The 27104-nt window shown below is 32.2% G+C and overlaps 1 protein-coding gene and 1 long non-coding RNA gene across 2 annotated transcripts; one reads left to right on the forward strand and one right to left on the reverse strand.

Annotated features, from left to right (window-relative positions):
* Positions 1-406: 406 nt before the first annotated feature.
* On the forward strand, positions 407-18323 carry LOC127723577 (calcium load-activated calcium channel-like). Its single transcript, XM_052230249.1, has 7 exons — positions 407-506; positions 11252-11329; positions 12545-12601; positions 14376-14422; positions 15173-15240; positions 16842-16986; positions 17863-18323. The coding sequence occupies exons 1-7, from the start codon at positions 446-448 to the stop codon at positions 17953-17955; spliced, it is 549 nt and encodes a 182-aa protein (XP_052086209.1). The 5' UTR covers positions 407-445; the 3' UTR covers positions 17956-18323.
* Positions 1817-7553, reverse strand: LOC127723578 (uncharacterized). Its single transcript, XR_007992133.1, has 2 exons — positions 7417-7553; positions 1817-2906 (listed from the first exon to the last, which is right to left on the reverse strand). It is a non-coding gene; the product is annotated as an uncharacterized LOC127723578 (long non-coding RNA).
* Positions 18324-27104: the final 8781 nt, after the last annotated feature.

Here is a 27104-nt window from a genome sequence, read left to right on the forward strand (position 1 = left end):
AAAAATCGCACCTGCTCTATCTCAAAAAGATTTTTACAGTGTAGTGTACTACTATTGATGCAAATAATATCAAAATTATAGAAACTTCTACCAGCTCTAACTCAAAATATTGACAATTCTGTGCTAAGGGGGGCTAAAATTCAGTTTGACAGCTTCCGACATTCTAATTTTTGACCTTTTTTAACTGGACCAAATCACTACTTAACATAAAGATTCAGCACCCAAATTTTTTTAACATGTAATTTCATCCCCTTACTTAATATTTCATGCATAAAATATCAAGAAATAAATTGGGAAAGTGTATAAAAAAAAAAATGCAAGTTATAGACTGTTCACACTAGGGACTATATCGTCAGTCAGAAAGGGCCGAGTCCGGAAACATGGTAATTCTTTTAGCCCTATTAATACCGGAAGTTAATAAATCTTACAGCCGGTGCCAACGAAAATGTTGTCAGATTGTCTTCTAATTGTGTTTATATCAATTTGTACTGCTTTACTTGGAGAAGGTGACTTCCTAAATATTTATATTGAATTAGTAATTACCTACGTCCATCTGCATCAGGATCAAAGTTTCACACACTATATTTACAATTGTATAAATTTACAAAATGTATCAACTGTTTTTCTGATTTATGTTTGGCTCATTGACAAACAGAGGAGCCGGTTTGTCCATATAACATGATATTTTCATTTTGATGTGACACTTTATCGTAGGATGTCATAATTATTTGGACTAGGGCCTGGTAAATCTGAATAAAAATGATGTCGGATATGCGCTCTCTACTGCTCCAATGGAAGCAAGTTAACTCGTACCACTAAAAGTCAACTCGTACCAACCTAAACTCGTACCACTTTGAAGTCGTACCATTCACAACTCGTAATACTGCAAACTCGTTCCATTAAAAATACATTCTAGTGATCCCAAAGGTCTGTCAGCAGCCGTTTTCTAATTTTTTAGATCAAATATAATGTCCCATCTCAAGGGACGTACATTGACCATGTTGACAACTGATTGCTTTATTTGTATTGTCTCGCATGGTTGAACAAGGTTACATCCAATGAACGATCATGACCCAGTTTTTGTCAAATTGAAAAGTAAATATTGTTTGCTAACTTTTTATACGACCGCAAAAATTAAAATTTTTTTCGTCGTATATTGGTATGACGTTGGCGTCGTCCGAAGACACATTGGTTTTCGCACTCTAACTTTAGTTTAAGTGAAAGGATCTCCATGAAATTTTACCATAAGGTTCAATACCACGAAAGGAAGGTTGGGATTGATTTTGGGGGTTATGGTACCAACAGTTAAGGAATTAGGGGCCAAAAAGGGGCCAAAATAAGCATTTTTGTAACTTCCAGACAATAACTTGTGTGTAAGTGTATGAATCTCTCTGACATTGTACCACAAGGTTCCATATCACAAAAGGAAGGCTGTAATTGATTTTGGGGGTAATTGCCTCAAAATTTTAGGAATTAGGGGCCAAAAAAGGGGCAAAAAACAAGCATTTTTCTAGTTTCATGACAATAACTTGTGTGTAAGTGTTTGGATATTTCTGAAATTGTACTACAAGGTTCCATATCACAAAGGGAAAGCTGGAATTGAGTTTGGGGGTAATTGCCCGAAACGTTTAGGAATTGGGGGCCAAAAAGGGGCCAAAAATAAGCATTTTTTCTAGTTTCCAGACAATAACTTGTGTTCAAGTGTATGGATTCCTCTGAAATTGTACTGCAAGGTACCATACCACAAAGGGAAGGCTGGGATTGAGTTTGGGGGTGATGAATCATAAGGGGTTCAAAAAATTTGGGGGGGGGGGGGTTTTCTTTTTTTTTTCTTTTTTTCCTTTTTTTTTTCTTTTAAAATTTTCCATTTTAAGTTGGTTATTTCTGATTTATATTTAAAAGCAAATAATAATGATATGGTAGGAGATACACACCAAACAGGATGTGTAAATTATTATATAATAAGTATTGTGCAATAGCAAGAAATTTTCAATTGCACAGTATTGCACAATAGCAAGAAATCTTCAATTGCACAGTATTGCGCAATAGCAAGAAATCTTCATTGCACAGTATTGCGCAATAGCAAGAAATATCCAATAGCACAATATTGCGCAATAGCAAGAAATTGTCAATTTTACAGTATTGTGCAATAGCAAGAAATATTCAATTGCACAGTATTGTGCAAAAGAAGATACTACGTATAAATTGCTTATTTCTTGATTAATTTCAATGGGGTTTTATTCTTGAATTCTTGGGGTTCTTTAATATGCTGAATCTAACCGTGTATTAAGTTTTTGGATTTTGGGCCCTGTTTTTAAATTGGTCCACATTGAGGTCCAAAGGGTCCAAAATTTAACTTTGTTTGATTTCATCAAAAATTGAATTATTGGGGCTCTTTGATATGCCGAATCTAACCGTGTATTTAGATTCTTAATTTTTGGTTCCGTTTTCAAATTGGTCTACATTAAGGTCCAAAGGGTCCAAAATTAAACTTAGTTTGATTTTAACAAAAATTGAATTTTTAGGGTTCTTTGATATGCTGAATCTAACCATGTATTTAGATTTTTGATTATGGGCCCAGTTTTCAAGTTGGTCCAAATCTGGGTCCAAAATTAAACTTTGTTTGATTTCAACAAAAATTGAATATATGGGGTTCTTTGATATGCTGAATCTAACCATGTATTTAGATTTTTGATTTTTGGGCCCCGTTATCAACTTTGTCCACATTGAGGTCAAAAGGGTCCAAAATTAAACTTTGTTTGATTTCATCAAAAATTGAATTCTTGGGGTTCTTTGATATGCTGAATCTAACCATGTATTTAGATTTTGGATATTGGACCATAATAGGTGAATGTCCAATTTAAAATTTTTAAGTTCTTAGACCACATTCATTCTGTGTCAGAAACCTATGCTGTGTCAAATATTTAATCACAATCCAAATTCAGAGCTGTATCAAGCTTGAATGTTGTGTCCATACTTGCCCCAACTGTTCAGGGTTCGACCTCTGCGGTCGTATCAAGTTGCGCCCTGCGGAGCATTTTATTTTTAAATACATATGCTTGACTGTACCTTAAATAAGGAATGCATATATATCCTAACCAAATTATTAAAAGCAGTAAAATAGCAGTGCCAGGAAAAGAGTACCGTTACACTTGGTATATATAATTCCTTATTTACACACCATTTGAATGCATTTAGCAGTCAAGGGTCTAACTTAAATAAGTTATTAGAGAAAAATAACATACATTTGTTATTGAGGGCTAAAAAATCAAAAATCTGTGATAACATATGTATGTTACATGTTTCAAAGGGACATTATACATGTATCCTTTATTTTGTTAAATTGTGTACTAGTTCTATTAATATTATAATCAGTCGGGGGACTTATTGAAATAAGTGATTTTTAAATCACTTATTTAAGTAGCAAATTCGAAGTTTTGTCACAAATTGTGATTTTGTAGTTTTACCAAAATTTTAAACACATAGGTTTAGATAATATCTTTTCATTAGTAAAATTGAAAAAAATAAACTTTTTGATTCTTTTAAGCAGCAAGGTTTATGCCTTTGATGCAATCATTTAGCTGCAAATTCTATTTTAGTTGAAAAAATGCTATAAAAATGGCTTTACATAATTAATATATAATGAACTGATACTTTCTAAACAGATTTTTCCCAGCAGTGGGAGTATTTTTCCTGTATAATTCAAGGTTTCATCTGATAGATTATGTAATAAAATTCTACTGTTCGCAATCAAAATTTCACTGTTCGGGGGGTGTTGAAATTAGTTGGGGTTATTAAAATAATGATACTTAAAGAAGTGATTTTTTGGAAGGAAATAGAGGTATGATACTTAAACGAGTGATTTTTATGTCATTATCCTAGATTTAGTACAAGGTCATCACCTGACATGACCCGGTCATCCTATCAACACAAATGTTGGTTCTGATAATTTTAGCAACATAATTAGTCCCTGGATCATTAGTATTCTATATTTAAAGCTACAATAAAATAAAATCACTTAGTCTAGTCATTAATTTGTACTACTTAAATAGGTGATTATTAAAGAAAGACAACTCTTACTTCCAACCTTTATGGACATAATGTTACTTGAATCAGTGATTTAGAAAATCACTCATTTAAGTAAGTCCCCTGACTGATAATTGTCTTTATGTTTATTAAACTTTAGAAAGATATAACAGCCCATGGTTTGCCAATTTTATTTATTATATTTATAAGTCAACACCCAGATTCCTATTTAAATAATTTATTCGGACACCTCCTTTAAAGTTAGGGAATTATACAATTTAAACTGCCGACATCGATTTACAAAATCTTACTGACTGCACAAGCTTTAGAGAATGGCTAGAAATACGACGCAAAAGTAAAGACGGCTAATCATGAATAGTGTAAAACTTTGATCTTCATGTATTGATTGACACAATTCGTAAAATATGTTTATAAAAACACGATTTTCATTAAAATTTCAAACATGGAAATAGAAAGGCAATATCTTTGTTATAATACAACGAGTGTCAACAAATCTGTTATTTCTATTATATGTAAATTTATTAACAAACAAAATTTAAAATAGTGCTGGGTCAATATTGACGTGCATATGAAAAGTTTTTTTTATATAAAAACTAGGAATCGAAAGATGATCACTGCGTTATAAATATTGTAAAAAAAACAAAACAATTGTTTCAAAGAGATTAACGGGAAATATATGTCAAAATAGAAAGCAGGATGATCTGGCTGACCAAATTGTTTTATTTGCGAGAAATGATTGACAGGTATGAATAGACCTAGAGGCTCCGACGGGGAACGTGGTATCGAAAGGAAAATAACAGTTTATTCACAATGCCTATATTCAATTTGTTTATATACTTTATAAATATGATATGTTGGCCTTGTACTTAGAATTGTGTTTCTATAAATAACTTTAAGGAACAGGACGTTAAAAGGGGGAAATATTGTAACCATCAACGAAAACCCGTATAATTTACGGGATTGATGTCTCAACATTTTGATTAAAACTTCGATTGAAAACAGTCCTGGTTGTTATTATACGACCGCAAAAAAAATTTTGTGGTCGTATATTGGTATGACGTTGGCGTCGTCGTCCGGCGTCGTCCGAAGACACATTGGTTTTCGCACTCTAACTTTAGTTTAAGTGAATGGATCTCTATGAAATTTTACCACAAGGTTCAATACCACAAAAGGAAGGTTGGGATTGATTTTGGGGGTTATGGTACCAACAGTAAAGGAATTAGGGGCCAAAAATAAGCATTTTTGTAACTTCCAGACATAACTTGTGTGTTAGTGTATGGATCTCTCTGACATTGTACCACAAGGTTCCATATCACAAAAGGAATGCTGGGATTGATTTTGGGGGTAATTGCCTCAAAATTTTAGGAATAAGGGGCCAAAAAAGGGGCAAAAAACAAGCATTTTTCTAGTTTCATGACAATAACTTGTGTGTAAGTGTATGGATCTTTATGAAATTGTACTACAAGGTTCCATATCACAAAGGGAAAGCTGGAATTGAGTTTGGGGGTAATTGCCGAAACGTTTAGGAATTGGGGGCCAAAAAGGGGCCAAAAATAAGCATTTTTCTAGTTTCCAGACAATAACTTGTGTTCAAGTGTATGGATCTCTCTGAAATTGTACTGCAAGGTACCATACCACAAAGGGAAGGCTGGGATTGATGATGGGGGTAATTGCCTCAATATTGTAGGAATTAGGGGCCAAAAAGGGGCAAAAAACAAGCATTTTTCTAGTTTCAGGACAATAACTTGTGTGTAAGTGTATGGATCTTTCTGAAATTGTACTACAAGGTTCCATATCACAAAGGGAAAGCTGGGTTTGAGTTTGGGGGTAATTGCCCTAATTGTTTAGGAATTTGGGGCCAAAAAGGGGCCAAAAAACACATTTTTCTAGTTTCCAGACAATAACTTGTGTTCAAGTGTATGGATCTCTCTGAAATTGTACTGCAAGGTACCATACCACAAAGGGAAGGCTGGGATTGAGTTTGGGGGTGATGAATCATAAGGGGGTTCAAAAAATTTGGGGGGGGGGGATTTTTTTTTTTTTCCTTTTTTTTTTCTTTTAAAATTTTCCATTTTAAGTTGGTTATTTCTGATTTATATTTAAAAGCAAATAATAATGATATGGTAGGAGATACACACCAAACAGGATGTGTAAATTATTATATAATAAGTATTGTGCAATAGCAAGAAATTTTCAATTGCACAGTATTGCACAATAGCAAGAAATCTTCAATTGCACAGTATTGTGCAATAGCAAGAAATCTTCAATTGCACAGTATTGCGCAATAGCAAGAAATATCCAATAGCACAATATTGTGCAATAGCAAGAAATTGTCAATTGTACAGTATTGCGCAATAGCAAGAAATATTCAATTGCACAGTATTGTGCAAAAGAAGATACTTCGTATAAATTGCTTATTTCTTGACCAATTTCAATGGGGTTTTATTCTTGAATTCTTGGGGTTCTTTAATATGCTGAATCTAACCGTGTATTAAGTTTTTGGATTTTGGGCCCCGTTTTTAAATTGGTCCACATTGAGGTCCAAAGGGTCCAAAATTAAACTTTGTTTGATTTCATCAAAAATTGAATTATTGGGGTTCTTTGATATGCCGAATCTAACCGTGTATTTAGATTCTTAATTTTTGGTTCCGTTTTCAAATTGGTCTACATTAAGGTCCAAAGGGTCCAAAATTAAACTTAGTTTGATTTTAACAAAAATTGAATATATGGGGTTCTTTTTTATGCTGAATCTAACCATGTATTTAGATTTTTGATAGGGCCCAGTTTTCAAGTTGGTCCAAATCGGGGTCCAAAATTAAACTTTGTTTGATTTTAACAAAAATTGAATATATGGGGTTCTTTTTTATGCTGAATCTAACCATGTATTTAGATTTTTGATTTTTGGGCCCTGTTATCAACTTTGTCCACATTGATGTCAAAAGGGTCCAAAATTAAACTTTGTTTGATTTCATCAAAAATTGAATTCTTGGGGTTCTTTGATATGCTGAATCTAACCATGTATTTAGATTTTTGATAGGGCCCAGTTTTCAAGTTGGTCCAAATCGGGGTCCAAAATTAAACTTTGTTTGATTTTAACAAAAATTGAATATATGGGGTTCTTTTTTATGCTGAATCTAACCATGTATTTAGATTTTTGATTTTTGGGCCCCGTTATCAACTTTGTCCACATTGAGGTCAAAAGGGTCCAAAATTAAACTTTGTTTGATTTCATCAAAAATTGAATTCTTGGGGTTCTTTGATATGCTGAATCTAACCATGTATTTAGATTTTGGATATTGGACCATAATAGGTGAATGTCCAATTTAAAATTTTTAAGTTCCTGGACCACATTCATTCTGTGTCAGAAACCTATGCTGTGTCAAATATTTAATCACAATCCAAATGCAAAGCTGTATCAAGCTTGAATGTTGTGTCCATACTTGCCCCAACTGTTCAGGGTTCGACCTCTGCGGTCGTATCAAGCTGCGCCCTGCAGAGCATTTTATAATTTTGAATAAAATGAAATATTTACGGTTTACAAATACAAATACGAATAGTTTATTGGCATAAACACAATTATTATAATTGGCAACACATTTTTACAGTACATTGTTAAAAATCGTCTTTCTTTCATTTTCAAGTAAAAAAAAAGTTGATCCCATATTCATGATATTAAATTTTTATTTTTATTGTAATTTTTTCTTTTTGAATATAAAACGATATTATACATACATGTGTTATTACGGTTACTTTCTCTCAATCTGTAGTAACATATGTTTGTTATCAGTTAAATGTACCATAAAGATTTTTATTTTCAGTGGGCACTTGGGAATTCTTGAAACTTGAACAGTAACTTAATACATAACCTTGAAAACTAATTTTCCAATTCAGTTAATACATTTTTGATCAACCATGGTAAATCAATGAGACAAGGCTTTTAAGTGATAACTTAGCTGTAATAACAAGGCTTAGTTATTACAGGCATTTAACTTATTACATGAGACACTTGGGAATGACTAGGAAGCTTGCGCAGAACCTCATTACATGCTCTTATCATTATTTATTACAATAAATTAAAATACATTGTGATATATGTAGGAGAAAAGGCTTTGAAGAGGTGTAGAGAAGCTGTAATAACATCCTTTACTTAATACAGGCATATTTTTTCTGTAATAACATGGGTGTGTTATGCATGATTGGCAAACTATGGGCTGTTATATCTTTCTAAAGTTTAATATACATAAAGACAATTATAATATCAATAGAACTAGTACACAATTTAACAAAATAAAGGATGTACAATGCCCCTTTGAAACATGTAACATACATATGTTATCACAGATTTTTGATTTTCTAGCCCTCAATAACAAATGTATGTTATTTTTCTCTAATAACTTATTTAAGTTAGACCCTTGACTGTTTTTAGGGAAATTAAGAAACAGGATGACACAAATAAATTACAGTATGATTTAGTAGCGCCTGGCAGATGGGAGTGGCTCATGCATTTTCACCCTGATAAATGCAATATTTTTCAGTGTACAAAAAAATGGTGTAACACAAAAATGAAAACCTTTAGAATTTTAATTTTTTTTTAAATTACAAAATCACTCACTCGAAAAAAGTTGACTCTACTAACTAAATATTTAGGTCTTAACTCTTCAATCAAACTAAGAATGGGATAAACATCTCGATAACCTGACATCAAAAGCAAACTAGTCTCTTGGATTTATTTGCAGAAACCTTAAAATAGCCTCATCTAAAGTTAAAGCTCATGCATTCAAAGCTCTTGTACGACCAAAATTGTACTGCTCAACCATTTGTGATCCACATCAAAAACAATAAATTTCACAAATTGAATGAAAAAGTACAGAGAAGAGCAGCCAGCTTCACATGCAACCGCTTCCACAACACCTGTGCTCAGTTACTGATATGATGACAGACCTAAAATGGTACCAACTTGAAATTAGGCGTTTAAGGTGCAGACTTGTTTTCTTTTACAAAATTATACACAAAATTGTTGCAGTCCCTACATTTAACCTTTTGATCCCACTAGACAATAGAACCAGACATAGCAATCCACTCTCATTTAGGCAAATACAAGCATCTAAAGACAGTTATAAATATTCATTTTATCCGCATACAGTTATAAATTGAAATCAGTTGCCACAAAATATAGTTTCATGCAGTACAGTACAGGCATGACAGGGTTTCAAGAGTATGATCCCAGAATCTGCTCTAATCCCTATTTTCTACCCATAACTGTTATGGTCATTGTTACCAAACATGTCAAATGTATATAGTTTTATCTACTAGTAAATGTTATTTTTCAAATGTACATATTATTTTGATTTTTGGTTTTTGATTTTGTTTCTTTTTTTCTGGTTACCTTGTAAATTATAAATCAAAATTTAAAGCAACGTCCGGCGAATAATCTTCATTTAATGAAGGATCGCTAGAAACTTAAAGAAGAAGAATGAAAACGCGAAATGACAAAACAAGTACTTTGGGAAATCTCATTTAATACATGTAACAATTCATGTTAGTGCTTTCTAATTTCCTATGATTACTTTCGGGAAAACAAATGCTTGAAATGGACAGGCCTCTTCATTATCATTTTTTTAACTTGTCAATTCGGGCAAGTTGCAAGCAATTTTGCTTGTCCAACTTCCAAATCTGACCTTCTTTGCCAGAATCCAAAGTTATAAATGTTGAGCGAAATAATGTTGTCCATAACTATTGATATGTCCAATCCCTAAAAGGTTAATCCACAAAATCACTTTGTATGCTTTGTATGCAACCTTAGATTCTGTTTTGCAAAAATAAAAAAATAGCTAAGTCATAAATAGTCTGTCAGACATTAAGGAAAACCAAAATGATAAAATGGTATAAAGATAGGCTGGTCTGAAAGATAATCTAGAAAAAAATAACTGTTAGTATTAGTTTTTGTTATAATATCTGTTAGACATTGGGTGAGATATCTGCAAAAGCCTTGACCGTTATGGAATATCCGTTTCACAGATTATAGGGGATATGTTCCAAATGTCGTAACTACTATCCCGTCCCCTTCTCCATGAATGTGACCTACTGATTTAGACGTATTACTGGGTTTGTACTAACATGAGCAACACCAAAGGAAAATTTGACTTTTGAAATATAAATCAGAAGGTCAGTATTGGTTAGAGATGTTTTGAGACCTCAGAGACTACAGGGCAAAATCTTTTGATAGGATTGACTGAAACAAAACAGATTGGATGCTGATCATTAATCATCAATCAATCAAGGTTATCTTTATTTTCAAGTATTTTGGGTTGTATGAATCCAAGGAGTTATGAAAATAAATGTAGCAAAAATAATATACAGGTCTCCCTGTTAAATAGAGGTCTTGAATTTCTCTTCAATATTAACATTGTGGAAGAAATCATTGTACATGATTGTATAAATTCCAATTCTGATAACCCACCTTAAAAGAGGGGCGAAAGATACCAGAGGGACAGTCAAACTCATAGATCAAAAATAAACTGATAACGCCATGGCTAAAAAATAAAAATAAAAACAGACAAATAATAGTACACAAGACACAACATAGAAAACTAAAGAAAACTGGGGGTGATCTTAGGTGCTCCAGAAGGGTAAGCAGATCCTGCTCTACATGTGGCACCCGTCGTGTTGCTCATGTTATTACAAATCCGGTAAATAAGTCTAGTTTGGTAGGTCACATTCGTGGTGAAAAAGGAAGTGGATTGTAATTATGACATAAGGAACATATCCGATATCATCTGTGAAACGGTTATTCCATAACGGTCAACCAACTCGTGATGCGTCCATAAAATTTACAGAAGAGATGATTTCAACTTCACCATTTGGAACTCTTGGTTTAATAGCTTCCTTGTGAGCAGCAACCATCTATCAAGGAAATCATGATAGGAAATACAAGCCCAGGAATATCTTATCAATTGGGAGATACATATACAATGTATCTCTGTATGCATATACTCAGTATGCAGGCGCTGCTGTGATGTTGCTACATAGAAATGGAAAGTTCACAATTGGGAAGCTGAAATCATCTCTTTTGTCGTAAAGTTTTGTTTTCAAACGACCCTTATTGTCAATTTCTAGATGTAAGTCAAGAATTATATACTCTGATCTATTGATGTTAATGAGTAATATAGGGTTAAAAAACATTTTATTAATATTATTTTTTTAGGACTAACATGGGTATTGGTATACAGAACAGAGAAGTACAAAAAACTGAAGGCAGAAGTAGAAAAACAGAGTAAAAAGTGTAAGAACATACAATCATGACAATAATTAGACCTTATCTTTTATCATGTTATATACAAATGTACTTTAGGCCAATTAAAATTAATTGATAGATTTTCATCCCTGCCCGCCCCTCTGAAATCGTTCCGCCCCAATTTTTTTTATTTTGAAAAATTTACGATTTCCGGATTTTGTTCATTTTCGTTACCGGTAACCATGGTAACTGTCGATAATTTTGTTTCATTAATAACTTCCTGTTTCAAATTTTGGTTTTTGCATTTCTTTTTATGTTTAATTCGTTATACATGTATATACATGATAGAACCTTATTATTACACTTGCATATATGAAGAACACGTCACAAGAGCGTTTCATATCTAATAAAAAATAAAAAACAAAATCCTCCCACCCGCCCCATTTTTTTCAAAAATTTGGATGAAAATCTACTAATTAAATTTACTTGGCCTTATAGACATGATCATGATGATAAACAAATTCTATGAAAATGCATTATATCACGATTTAAACATAATTGAAAAGATTAAAAGTAAGAAATACATTTTATTTAAAAGAGACAAATGGTGAAATTCTTATGGATTTCAGTTGTGCACAGAGGATAGCATTTTTGGTACATGTAGGAAAGTCCTGGAAAGAAGTATAAGATTTCAAAGATCATTATCAACACAATCCATAAGTCATATGAAGTTTTTGGAAATAAATAACCAGTGTTCCTCTGAAGGCCTTATACATGTACCACCATCCTTTATTGTTTACCATGGTGCTATGGGAATAGGTGCAATATAATCATGATAATGTATTTTAACTGTGGTACTATTATATGTGGCAAATGCTGCTATTTCAAATTCCACGGTGCTATTTGAAAATACCTGTACTTTGAGAGAAAATTGTGTACATCAGAACTTTAATTGCTATTTAGATATTGTTCATCTAGACCATTGAGTATAAAATGTATATATATACAAATTGATCATGTTATAGATAGAAAATTGAAAAGTTTGAATAAATTAATGTTTATTGTTGGATTTATAGTATTTTGGGGTTGTTAAAAGCTTTTCTGTAATCAAAATGATGCTAAGACACTGCTTTATGAATATAAGTTTATTTACATATATCTTAAAATTGTGTAGTGAAATAGTTGAATGCAGGCTGAAAACATACAAAACTGTGAACATTTCAAGTCAATTAGCTTATAATTATTGTATTTTGTGTATTTTAGTGGAAAAGAAAAAGGAAAGTGGAGAATCAACAGACAGAAATCAGAAGAAAAAGATTGGTAGGTTGGATAAACTGCAATAATTTGATATTGTAAATATTTTCCAGTGTTGATTTTTCTATTGGACAGGCTTGCAAGAGCAATAATTATTCTATGAGGGGTAATATTCACCTATGTTCATGCAATATAAAAATAAGGAGATGTGGTATGATTTCCAAGAGACATCTATCCAATAAAGTTCAAATGAAGTGGATGAAATTTTGCTTTTATTATATAGCAAAGCTTGTGGTTTTTTTTGCCGTGGTATTTGACTAGTGATTTTTAATGCCTTCCCTCTCTTTTTTGGGGGAAAAAACGATTATTTTCTATCACGTCACGTATTTGAAGCTTTATTTGCACTATACAGTAAAACTTTGAAAATTGAAACATAATATATTATTGCATGCAAACTTTTGGTTATATTCTGCATGAAATATGTTGTTGCTATACATTAAGGTAGCTGAAATGTCTAAATGTTCGACGATAGATTTTGTCTTAAACTTCTGTAAAAGACTTCTGGATCAAAGTTCTTTCAAATTTCAAACTGGGTGTTACAGACCTTGTTTTTTCGTTTAAATACCGTATATTGAAATTAACGAAATCACAGTGGTCTTATATATATGGGTTATATAGGGGAAACTTAATTTTTCCTTATTGAGGAAAACATTAAACGATAGAATTGCATATAATTCAATGAGAGAATTGCTTTTCGTAAATACTTGTTAAAGAAAAAACAAATAACAATATGAGGTCACAGGCCTTATTTTCTTGAAAAATAAAAAAAAAACACTAATTGTCTTATCAAACTCAATATAATTATCTGCCCTTGATTTTAAGAGGATTTTTTTTCTGAAAATTTTAAATACACTTAACGACATGTAATTTTTTTATAGTTTAATCATTAAATTTGAAGTTTAAGATGTTTCTGTTGTATATTTAATAATACTTAATCAGAAAAGTATTTCAGCAAAAAATACCCGATCTACCTTAATACCTATTTTCTGCATGAAGAGGACATACACACTGAATTTAAATATAAATTTACTTTCTAAAATGAGAAAAAAAATTTGTCAAGCTCGAAAAAACTGGAAGTGTGCTGTCATAAAAAAAAGAAATATTCATCATGATATTTAAGCCATTTGTTATATCCTCTTACTATTTAGGGGTAGATGTATGAATGATAACTAGCTATATTAAATACACTTTACAATACATGATGTGATATGATGTCCAAAGGGACCAAATAAAAAACATCAAAAGGTCATTTTATTTTATTTCAATTTTAAACCGTCTTATGACCAATATATCATTTAATATAATTGATTATCCTGCATTTATCATTTCATTCCTTAACATATATGGTCATATTTGCATTTTGACAAGGGAGATAAATCAGCTATTGAATAGACTATTTTCATATTACTGACTTTAGACTACAGAATATTGAATTTTTTTGACAGGTTATGTTCAAGTAATGATAAGAGCAACTGAAAGAAGTAAAATTAAGCTACAATCTGTGGTGGTAAAATTAATTGTTTTTCTTAAATATATGATTTCGTCGTGTATGGAAAACATAAAACAGTTAATTATTTCTCAAAATTGAACCAATTGTTAGCTTGATTTTACTTCTTTTAGTTGCTGTTACTTGATACAGTACCAGAATGTCCTACCACAGAGTAGGTAACCTGGTGAAAAATTGTATACTGCTGAGTCAAACGTTGGTAATATGACTGGTCTATTAGATCAAACAATCAAATCTGATCATCAATCAAAACATTGTTCTTTTTCATTTCAGAGAGACAAGAAGAGAAGTTGAAAAATAACAACAGAGATCTATCTTTTGTAAGTTTTTTACATTTCTGATAACACAATTATATTTACAGGGCATTCATTTGTGCTGACAAATTTAAAAGTTTATTATTTATCTGATTCAAGTCATGTAAGTTTGACTCTTGAATGATTTTGATGCTAAATAGATTTCAGGCTGTAGAGCTCATCTTAACTTCTAGAATAGGGAATCCTGTTGAAAACTTTAATTTTACAAATAGTTGGAACTTGTTATAAATGAAAATAAGGAGTTATGGTATGGTTGCAAATGGAAAGTAGTCAATTAAAAGTCTACCAACTTATTTCTATTGAATGGTTAAGTGCTTCCACGATGAGTGACTGAAACCCATTTTTGATTAGCTAAATCAAAAAATTGAAAACTTTATAAAATGACTAAAAATAGACTAAAAAACAATTATGGAATTCTACTTTAATATAATATACTTTAACTATTCAACTCATGTAAAACCTGCACCCATCATTCTGTCAGTCATTAGTAATTTAATTTATGTGCATAGTAATGTATGTGTGTATACATTTATACCATAGTGAGACAAACTGAACATAGATTGACAATTTGTCTTTATATTGCACATCACATTGCATGGCACAACACTGCATTGTGTTCAAGGGCTAACACACTTATATATTCATGATTTTATAAGAATTTAAAGTTAATTGAGGACTCATGAAGTGACCTGAATTACAAAATATAGTTAAATAATAAGACAAATGCCTAAAAATTATTATTTCATATATTTTCAGGTAAAAATGAAATCTATGTTTGCAATAGGTTTTGCATTCACAGCTCTTCTAAGCATGTTTAACTCTATGTAAGTATTTTTATGGAACATATTGAAAGGTATCTTAATGTTCATGCAGTAATTTTTCTGGGTGCCTTCATCCGCGCCCTTCTGCCCTGACGCCTTTTTCCCCAAAACCCTTGTGTCGTTTTGGTAAAATTGCCTTTTGTTTCATCGATTTCTTATCACAAAGTTAAATTACATATATGACACCAGGTGATTGCCCCCAGGTTAATCATGTCATTACAATCAATTACAGTGGATAAGACTTCAAAGGTGTTAATAACTAGGTAATTTAATTAAGACAATGTACCTTTTTGTCATAAATTTGATGAATGTGTCAGCGAGTGTTTTTAGCTTGGGTCGGCATTTTCGATCTCCGAGAAGAGTGTATAAATGAAAACTTTCATGACTTTTGAATAGAATTTAAGTCATCAAAATACAACTATGCCTTCACAGAAACGCCGTCCATCTCAACTTGTGAGAGACAAGCAAACAGTAAACGTGTTAGAAATTAATTTTGGAGTTACTTCCCCTGTTTTAGTTTATTATAAATTTGTGCTCCTAAAATATTATCTAGTATTAAAAATAGGAATAAATTACCAATTGAATACACAATTATATAAGAATGTTACCTTAATGATAATAACTGTCTTTGAACATACCTAAAAAAAATATACTGCAATTTATTTTTGATAATCATACTTTTAGCAATCCATGTTCTATACATTGTCAAGTTAAGAAATTTACAAGTGCAATTGTTATATTGATCCGACCGTGCAAGGGCTGTATAGCCAGTCAAGGTCATTAAAAACTTCCATTTGTTGTTGCAATTGTTATGTAGATGACAAGCTGCAATCCTACATAAATTGGTAGTGTGAAGTTAAACTATCATGACATCAACTTGATGAAGCAACACTAAATAATTCCTTAACACAAACAATGAAAAAAAGTTTTGAGGGCCAAACTAGCTGAAAATTTTAAAATAAGACAACTCTGTCACATGTATGCTAAACTATGAGATGTTTAGTTTATGTTGTTTTTTTGTGGAAAAGGGGGGGGAGAATTGTAAGTTTATTTGCCTCTATTGGTTTATAGTGATGTGATGTATGAATGTGTATTGACATGTTTTATGAACATGTCGTATGAATTACATTTTCTAATGCAAATTTTATAGAATAAATAATCAAAACAACAACTTATGCATCTTTATTAACAACATATACAGTAAAAAAAAGAATGTGAACTCGTGATACACACAGACGTAGACAAAAGAAATGAGCAGTGCCTTTTCCTTTCATAAAAAAGTGCCCTGCCCTCCACTGGCACCCTGCCCCTTTTGATTTCTAGATGGAGCACTGTTCTTAGGTTCATATTCAACTACAATTTTGAAAAAAGGTAGATAACTCCAAATCTAGCATGGTCCATTCAGCTTAATACAATTCAATATTTAATTTTAAGTTCACATTGCAAAATGAAAGCAATCTTTACCATTCAGAGATCACAAGTATTAGTGTTTACATTTAGCTGTTTGCATTGGATGCTGTCTGACTGAAGTATACCCCACATATCCTTTTATTCATACAATGTATTTGATAATTAATAATATCCTGTGGTCATTATTGTTTCAGATTTGATGGCAGAGTTGTAGCCAAGCTGCCATTTACACCAATTTCATTACTTCAGGGTATTTCCCATCGGAACCTGGGAGGAGATGATTACACACATTGCTCATTTATTTTCCTCTATATACTGTGTACAATGTCTATAAGACAGGTAAGCTATGAAGGGTTAGCCCCCACTCATTTATTTTCCTCTATATGCTCTGTACAATGTCTATAAGAAAAGTAAGTTATGGAGGGCTACCAATTAAGACATTAGGTATTTTAGATTGGTGCATTATGCAACAGAGATTCAGTTTGCATTAAGGGGTCAATAAGGGTACCACATCTTGAAATAAAAGGGGTCCAATATGAATATCCTAAAAATAACCTCTCTTTTGTGCTTTTCCAAGAAAAGTAACGTTCATGATGAGAACAAATTAACTATAAACAGACTAGGTATGTCCTGTAAAAGGGTTATTCTGAATGAAGAGTGTGATATTTTGACTGCCACTGGACAATGATGTTATATTAAATAGGGACATAAATTTAGCCTTGCAACAGACCAACTATTGACCCCTCAAAGAGTTGCTTTGAGGGATGTTTAAATAAATTAAATACCACAAAGCTAGGTGTTATTGAAATAATGGTTTAAAAAAAAAGCAACAATGTCAATAAACATTAATAAAAAACGCCCATAACATTCAGTATAATAAATAAGTTACCACATAGCTACCTGTTATATGAATAGTTTACTAGAAGGAAAAGGATGTTCGCCATTGTTAAAAATGAAATAAAAGGCATTCGTTGAACCTCACTGAAAAAATGCAAAAATTAATATTGCTTTTAATCTTATTCGATTGGTAAAAGGCATCTAATTTTGTGAAGTGTTTAGCTGATTGTTAAATATGACTATTGATCGTTAATGCAGTTTTATTCCTTGAATTAACAAACTGTTAACATGAAATCATCTCAAATGTTTAATATCTAATCACAAGCAATTATGTTTAAATTGAGATAATACTTATTTATTTCTGATTATTTATTTTAGAATATACAGAAAATCCTTGGTTTGTCACCATCTCGTGCAGCTAGCAAGCAAGGAGGAGGACTTTTTTCACCACCAACTCAACTGACGAAGTGATCTGTAAAGATTTATAGAAATTATAAATATAATGATACAAAATATGAACTGTATTTAGCTAGTTTAAACAAAATAGTACTGTTGAAGATCCATCTGGCTTATTGCCAATTTATCAACATGTAATTGGCCCTAATGTTTTTGGGCAGTTTTAAGAGATGTACATAAATCAATTTTATTTTGTTTTCATATTCAGATCATATTTCAAATGTAAATATACCACAATGAGAAATTACCATCCAGGATTGTTTTAAAATTTATCATCAGTAATATTCACACGAGACCTTTGCAGCAAGTCATTTATATTGAATCCATTGACAGGAAATAAAAATTGTTTTAAAAAAAACAATGAAAATAAATTTTAATGTGTATTTGTCTGAACTTTGATTATGTCTAAAGTTGGTGTAGATTTACTTGTATAGCCTTTTGTTGTCAACACACAACAGTTATATAAAAGAATATTAGAGAAATACTGACATTTATTCAAATATGAATCCAGTTACCTTTCTCTAAAGTTTTCTTGAGGTCCATCTCAGAATAAGTGCTGTAAGTGCATACTGTAAATTCAGAAATTGTTTTAATTGTTGGAAATATTGCCACAGATACATTTCACAAAAAATAAAAACTCACATTTTAATTCTAAACAGCATTATTGGTATGCACCATTTCCTGAAAGACATATAGAGGTCAAAGGTTAATATACTATGTTTATTAGGAAGAGTTGTATGTTGGTGGTTGGTATGGTCTGCTGTGTTGTTCAATATTTTTGGTGATTTCTATTATCATTTTTATACGACCGCAAAAAATTTTGCGGTCGTATATTGGTATCACGTCGTCCTAGTCATCCCAAGACATTTGGTTTCCGGACAATAACTTTAGTATTAGCAAAAAGAAATCCATCAAATTTAAACACTAGGTTTATAACCACAAAATGAAGATTGGGATTGATTTTGGGGGTTATGGTCCCAACAGTTTAGGAATTAGGGGCATTTTTCTAGTTTCCAGACAATAACTTGTTGAACGGTGTATGGATCTCTCTGAAATTATACCACAAGTTTCCATACCACAAAGGGATGGTTAGGATTGGCTTTGGGGTGTTATGGCTCAAACCGTTTAGGAATAAGGGGCAAAAAAGTGAAAACAAACATCCCTTATCTCCCTTACACTGCTTTTAAATTATGTATAAAGAAATGTTGTATTGTCTTGAGGTGATTAGCTGTCAATTTATTTTTAGAAGTTACTATTTTAATAATTTAAAAAATGCTGATTAAGGTATATTAATTTTAGCCATGATTATGTATGTCATTTTCTATTTTAAGACTTTTATGATGTATTTAAATGGGTTATTATGGTTGCATACTCCATTGGAAATTTGAATTGAGATCATGACCATATCTTGAAAAAGAAGGGTGGTTAAAAAAAAATTTTGGGGGGGAGGGGAAGGTCAATTCGCAACAGCATAGTGTATTGCACAAAAGCAATAAAAAAGGGGGGTAATTTTTTTTGGGGGGTGGGGGGGGGGGGGGCAATTTGCAACAGCATAGTGTTTTGCACAAAAGCAAAAAATTGAATATAAATTCAAATCATATAACCAATTCTAAGTTCTTTGACTACAGTTATTCTGTGTCAGAAACTTATTATGTTTAAAATATTGAATTACAATCCAAATTCAGACCTGTATCAAGCGCGAATATTGTGTCCTTTTTTGCCCCAACTGCTCATGGTTGGACCTCTGTGGCCCTATCCAGCTGTGCTCGGCGAAGCAATTTATTATGTATTAAACAGAAGTCTTAACAATTTGTCAAGCTCTAAATTGTCTCCAGTCTCCACAGAGATAATGAAGAACTGCCATCAACGCCAATTTATAAAGAATCAATAATATATGAACATCTCCGTGAATTAACAAAAGGTACATAATCAGTACACACAATTGGCCAGTTTAAGCTGGGATAAAGACGTTTATTGCAATCAGCACAGTTACGCTATAGCATATATTTCAATTATAAAACCGCCATTTGCACATGAAATTTATAGAAGGCTTGCTATGAAAGCAGAGGTCATACACATAATACATCATATACCCTTAGTTTACGAAATATACAGTCTTCCAAAGTTTATAAGAAAGTTCTCAGTTCACACTTTCACCAAAAAAAAAACCCAAATTGTAAAAAAACTTATTTTTTGTGAAATTGTAGTCCTAAGTAATAGTTAGGTTCTTCGAATTTCGTGTATTATAATAATCTATAATGTCTGTATGCTAGACAAACCATCATTTAACGATATTCCTTCTCTATATTACATTGTTAAACATACTAGTATGCAAATTCTATTGCCCCTTTGTTTAAAAAAAGAGGCGGAAATACAAAGGGGATATTTAATCTCAGAAATCGAAGTAAAACTGACAATGTCGTGGCAAAAACCACGATAAGACTAACAAGTTTACCAAAAAAAAACCGGGTTGAACTTAGGAACTACAGAATTACTTACAGTTCTCGCTCCGTGTGTGGCTCTCCTGGTAATGCTCGTGCAAGTACAGATCCGGTGATATATAATCAATTCAGTGATGTCACAATTAAGGAAAAGAGGGTGAAATTTTAGTGACAACAATTGGAACATATTTGTGGTGATCTGTTGCACTGATATTCCGTAACGGTAAATCAACTCGTGATTGCTTTCATAAGACTTTCGAACATATGTCTTCAACTTTACCACTTAGACATTTTTAGATGTATGCCAATATATGAAGTATGCTTCATTGGATTTGTGGTATATGATTTCTAATCTGATGGGTAAGATGCGGTCAACATTGTCACCACCATTGATGTATTTAATGATGGGACATCATCTATAAAGCGGAACGTGAAGTTAAATGATAAAACTTACCTAGCTTATTTCATTCTTCTGAGATACTCCTATATGAAGTCCGTCTCAAGGAACAAGACGGCACGAAGAAGAAACACTTGGTTCTCATAAAAATGCTGATTGTTTGAAAACACGTCTTCCAATTGTAACAAATGTATTGTCAATCATCATGATTATTTAAATTTACTGGTTGCAAAATTATAAATTTTTCTTAATAATTAGGATGTTCTTGTCCCAGGCAGAACACTCTGGCCGTGTTAGGCGCAACATTTTGGAAGTTTTGGTCCTCGGTGCTCTTCGGCTTTGTACTTGTTTTGGCTTTCAAGCTTTTTTCATCTGAGCGTTACTGGATGGTCTTGTGTGGACGAGACGCACGTCTGGCGTATTGAATTTTAAGCCTAGTACCTTTTGTTAGCTATTATCCGTGTGTTTCTTTGTCCTATATGTTCCCCCATTTATTTGTATTGTGGTCCTGTCATGTGATGTTGTCGTTTTGGTGTTGTGTTTGACGTTGCCATTAAAGCTGGAGGTTTGGCATGCCACAAAACCAGGTTCAACCCACCATTTTTTTCTTAAAATGTCCTGTACCAAGTCAGGAAAATGGCCATTGTTATATTATAGTTCGTTTCTGTGTGTGTTACATTTTAATGTTGTGTTTTTGTTGTGTCGTTGTTCTCTTATATTTGATGCGTTTCCCTTAGTTTTAGTTTGTAACCCGGATTTGTTTTTATCTCTATCGATTTATGAGTTTCGAACAGCGGTATACTACTATTGCCTTTATTTATGTAAAGACCAGTCTCCACATTTACGTGCGTAAAAAAGACAACACTGAGTACAACTCTCCATGCACGTCTTCTTTAAGGATGTACTTAGGTGAAATTAAAAAAATCTATCTAGAATTCAAAATTGATACTATAAGTCAGAAGAGCATTAGTTAAGGAACAAAATAAGCTATAAATATTGATAGATTACGGAACTCCTTTTCGAGATATTTGATTTAAAAAAATGGCTGAAAAAGGCTGATTCGGACCTTATAATTGCATTGGTATTATTTTGGTCTCAAATCGAAAGAAAAGAAATCTAGAATCTGCTTAAATTTAGGAAAATGACCTTTTATGCGCTATTGAAGTCTTATATGAAAAGAAAAATGGGTGTTATGGGGCAAAATATTTTACCCTAAATCATAGGAAAAAAACCAAGGAGTCCGAACATCTGACAAAAATTCCTAAACCTCACCTAAGAACATCCTCAGATAAATTTGAATATATATTGTTTGATCTAAATTAAAGGGACGACCATTTGATTTGTTGGTGAGGGAATTGAAAAATAATAATCTTGCTTGGTAAGAGCTCAAAATAAATAACCTATATAATGAGACAAAACGAAAATCCTGTTCTACGATAAATGAATAAGCTAACGTCACAGCATTGGTTTAATAATTTCTCAGCTCCACGTCATCATGACTCTAAGATTGATAAAAAAAAATGAGTGTAAAACATTTACTTTTAACAGTGATACAAGTCATGATCAGTAAATAATAATTGGTAGATTTAAATAAATCCCAAATATTCTTCATGATAATTTGGCAAATTATTCATGTGAAAGTTTGACAAGCTTTTAGTCAGGACAATTATGTCATTCTCCTGTGTGTCGGGGCATGTTGTTTTCTCAATAAAGATCGTATTGTGATCATTATTCCACAGTATAATAAAGCACACACAGTGTAAAATTGCATGGTACATTATCTCAAATAGAAAGAGTGACATATAGACAAACGGTTATGCTGATGTGTATTACATTCAGTGTCTAAAAGTTATACATGACCAAAGCGTATTTTATGCAAGCACATAAAATATTTTCTAGGTCATACTTAATGCCGCCATCTTGCAACCGTTCGTGAATGTCATAACGATCGGCGAGACCGGCTACGCCGTTTGTTAGCGTATTAAGACGGTGCATGTTCGGCCTGCATATCTAGAGAGTAGCCGCTCAGCCACTGGTTCCCGGTTGTGCCATTTAGCCCCGATCAAGTTCGAGGAATGTACCGTAGGACTGTTTTTCACTTCCTGGATATATTATGCTCTGTCAGTTGTGTTGTTTTACATGACCACCGACACTCGAGTCGAGGATGCTACCACGATATTATCGAGATAATAGCTTGCAACTAACCTAATCTCGTGGTTTCCAGCGATGACCGTAAACACACCATACGGAAAGTATTTGAAGATCTTACAAAGCTGATCGAGAAAGGTTGCAAAAAGCAAAATTTATGTACATTTATTTGTAAAAAAAAAATGAAAAATGATGACGATTAAAAGAGGAGCACTTAAAGTATAATTCCTATTTTAACGCGTTTGTTCTCTACCATTCAGTCATCAAAGGTGAGTTTAATAATAAATGGAGATAAAAGATTAATCCGATTGCAAAAAAAAAAATCTAAGTGGATAATTGCATTTTTATGTTTCAATATCAAGAAAACAAAAATGATCGATTGATGTAAATGGATATTAATGTTTTCAAATGCAAGTAAATAAACCATTACCATTATGAAAAAAGGAAACTTGCCACTTTTCCAAATACGATTGCATAAAAGCTTCTCTTTTCGCATTTGATTTGGCCTTACAACTGTTTTGATTCGAGCATCACTGATGAGTATTATGTAAACGAACCGCAAGTCTGGCGTACCAAATTATAAGCTTGGTATCTTTGACGAGTTTTTAGTTCTATTCACATTCTGAGTGTGTTGTTCTGACTTTCAGCATGCATGCATGTCTGTTTATGTCTCCTCATTTAATTTATAATTGAAACCAAAGAAGAATATATAATAAGTGCTCATTCCTTATTCAAATTTGTATATTTGTAAACTTTTATTTTTCAATGGGTTATTGTTTATAAGAAATAGGTGCTATAAAGAGCTTATAAGGGAAAAAAATAACAGTTAACAAATCTTAAATTTGCACTAACAATACTAAGTTAAAAGGTGTAAATAAAAACGAAGAATAACACTGACGACAAATCATGAAAACATTTGCTGTTTGTTTATTTTCTTGATTTTCCTTGGTTTTCTCTGTCGACGGATCCGGTCCGCTTTTTTGTGAGTTCACGCGATTAGTTTTGATTATAACCTTTATTTGTCTTCTTAGTCGATTTACTAGATTTGAACATAGGTAACTTCTGATCCCTAAATTTTCAACAACGATTGAATTGGAGAACTCCAAATAATGCATTGCACACCACATAAACAACCTGATTTTCGGCGAGATTATGTTAACAGCTAGAATAGATTTTTTTCTAAAATCATTTTGTTATTATGGCCGTGCACACGGTTTTCACAGATGCATTATAAATATAAACCTACCTAATTCAGCATTATGTTCATTTCTTGGGCCTATAACGGGTCTAAATGCTTTATTCCTTTATCATAGAAGTAATCCATGTTAGCGTATTTGATGCTTCTTTAAAAGACTTACTTCTCTAACCAAGTTTGAGAACAAGGTAATCAATGAAAATGAACTTACCGTCACGCTAAGACGGATTTTTAACGTGGTAGCAGACATAAACAGTCAGCAAGAGGATCTGCCCCGCTAACCGGAAATATTAAGGTAGGTCACCAGCTTTTCCGAAAATAAGCAAATGTCAAAATTAGTATCTTCGTTTTACTACGACCGCCTACACTTTAGACGAGGATGCTACCACGCGATAGTCGAGGTGGTACTTATCTCGTGGTGTTCAACGATGACGGAAAACAATTCGGAGAGGATCAAAAGGTCCCACAAAACATGAGTGGAAAAGATTTATAAAACACGGTTTCATGCGAAAATCTATATGCTTATGCATTTATTTGTGAAAATAGGAAAGATTGGCGGTAAAAATAGATACAACAAAGAGGACCATTGTTGACATAGACAATTGAATCCAATTCATAATTCATAACTGAACTTTGTTAATTGCGTTTGTATATGTTTACATCATCAAGAAAACAAAGACGATTGATTTGTGTTAATGCATTTTTTTCCAACTTACAATTATTTTAGATGCAAGCAAAGTACTTTTACCCCAGTTTAGTTTGAACAACTTCAATAATCATTATAATAAAACAGTGCTTTATTTATAATCAAATTTAAGTTCAATTATTTTTAAATGTCAACGCGCGATTAAGTCAAGAAACGTATTTATTATCTGAATTATAATATATACGTGTGAAATACTGGCTAACTGTGGTGGTGTGTGTTTGTCATCATGAAAGTATATTTCTATCATTTTTTGTTCCTGCTGGTATTTAAAATTTCTTTTTGTACAAGTGAGTACTGACTTCTTTAAATATAATTTACATCTTTTTATTTTATTTCTTAACTAATTATACTAATTGACTTATCTATTTGTATTATATTATGATTCATTTCTGATTTTTAAAAAAAAATAATTATATCATAATTAAGCCGCATCAGTAGACAATAGATGTTCAAATCTCATTGATCAAGTTCTGAATGAATTTGGTTTCATAGGACCACAAAAACAAGTCGGCCAGTAGTGTGCACAATTAGTACCATATTGAATACCGACCCTCTGTTAATACATCAATTTACTAATCTCAAAAAATATATTATGTCCAGAATTTTGTTGTGCAATCAGCGAGGTTCATCTAAAAGTATCATTTGTCAATACATAAAAGAAGGAATATGAAAAAAAATGAAAAGTTAATCAACTTTCAACGCGTTTGATTCCTACAATTTCCATCACCCTAAAAACTTGGGAATTTTACCAGTATAAATACACATGGATAGCGGCCAAATTGAATTGCGAGGAAGACCCAAAGTGAAAGGAGGGGTAGTGCAGAATTTTAGTATAAGTTTAAACTCTTAGAAGTTCGAGGCATATAAATGTTGAAAATATGCCGCACAGCCCTATGTTTTGACCTCTGATAAAAATAGTAGTGCTTATGAACTTTCAATTCTAGGATATAATTTTTTACGAAACTTCATAGTACAAGTGACATAGTGTCAGCCCTAAAAGGAGTTCCTATGAAAAATTGCAATGTCTATATTTACAGAAGTGCAACCTATAAGGTGTAAATAAAAAAACAAATTTCACATTCTACGAATAACACTGACAATAAATTATGACAAATTTTCTGTCTTTTGTTTAATTTCTAAATTTTCCTTGCTTTACCCTGTCGACGCAGAATTTATCAAAGTACTGTAAACTACAAAAACAGTCAGCAATAAGATCTGATCTAACCGGATACATTAAGCTAGGTCACCTGCTTTTTCCCGAAAAAAGGCAAATGTCAAAATTGATATCTTGGTTTTACAACGACCGCCTACACTTTAGACGAGGATGAAAGTAAGATTTGTCAATATATAAAACAAGGAATATGAAAAAAACACAGGTTCAAAGCGTTTGATTCATACAATTTCCATCCATCTCCCAAATAAGTAGTTTATTATACACAAATATATGACGTCATTTTATTGTTTAATGATCAATCTGTGTCCCTGTATCCTTAAAATGACAAGGCCATTGTGTTCGCTTCACAATTTGTCTGTGTTCTAAAATAAATTGTGTAACTAACCTACAGAAATATATATCAATTATACTATTTATCAAATTTATTTATTTCGCGATATAGAAATTTCCTAAGTAATATAATCACTTCTTTGTTTAACGTGCTGGCGTAGATTTTTTGCCCAACAAACGCGTAAATCACGCAATAAAACGTCGTCTTAAACCGAATACTTTGACGAAAAGATGACTATTGCATTCAAGCTTATTAAGCACGGGGAATTGATCTGTAGTGCATAAAAACAAAATGATTGATCTAACTGCAGACTAAATTACTATGATCGAAGATTAACCTGTCATTTCATTTATGACATTTAAAATAATGGGTTGGGATTAATTACCCTAATTCGAAACACAACCAGTTCAGGATATGATAACTCATATGAAATATGAAAATTAATTTGCAAAAAAGACATTTTAAATTTTGGGAAAAATATTTAAAAATTCAATTAAATAGACAACATGATATATGTAAAAGAAAATAACCTGAGCAACTTTAACGGTACATGTATCTAGATTAATAAAATTGTCTATTGGATTGATGATGGGGTAAATTGAGACCAATCAGACAACTTACTCTGTTTCTCCATTGAAATGTCATCAGGAAAAAATTCTACTATCGACCCATAAATGCGTTTCTGGGGGTACAAAAGTTTAATCCTGTTACATGTTTAAATAATTACACATTAAATGTAACCATTTCATCTAGTCTTTAAATCCTTTTTCTC

The sequence above is a fragment of the Mytilus californianus genome, unplaced genomic scaffold (assembly GCF_021869535.1).
Source record: "Mytilus californianus isolate M0D057914Y unplaced genomic scaffold, xbMytCali1.0.p SCAF_13, whole genome shotgun sequence".
In the NCBI taxonomy this organism is placed as follows: Eukaryota; Metazoa; Mollusca; class Bivalvia; order Mytilida; family Mytilidae; genus Mytilus; species Mytilus californianus.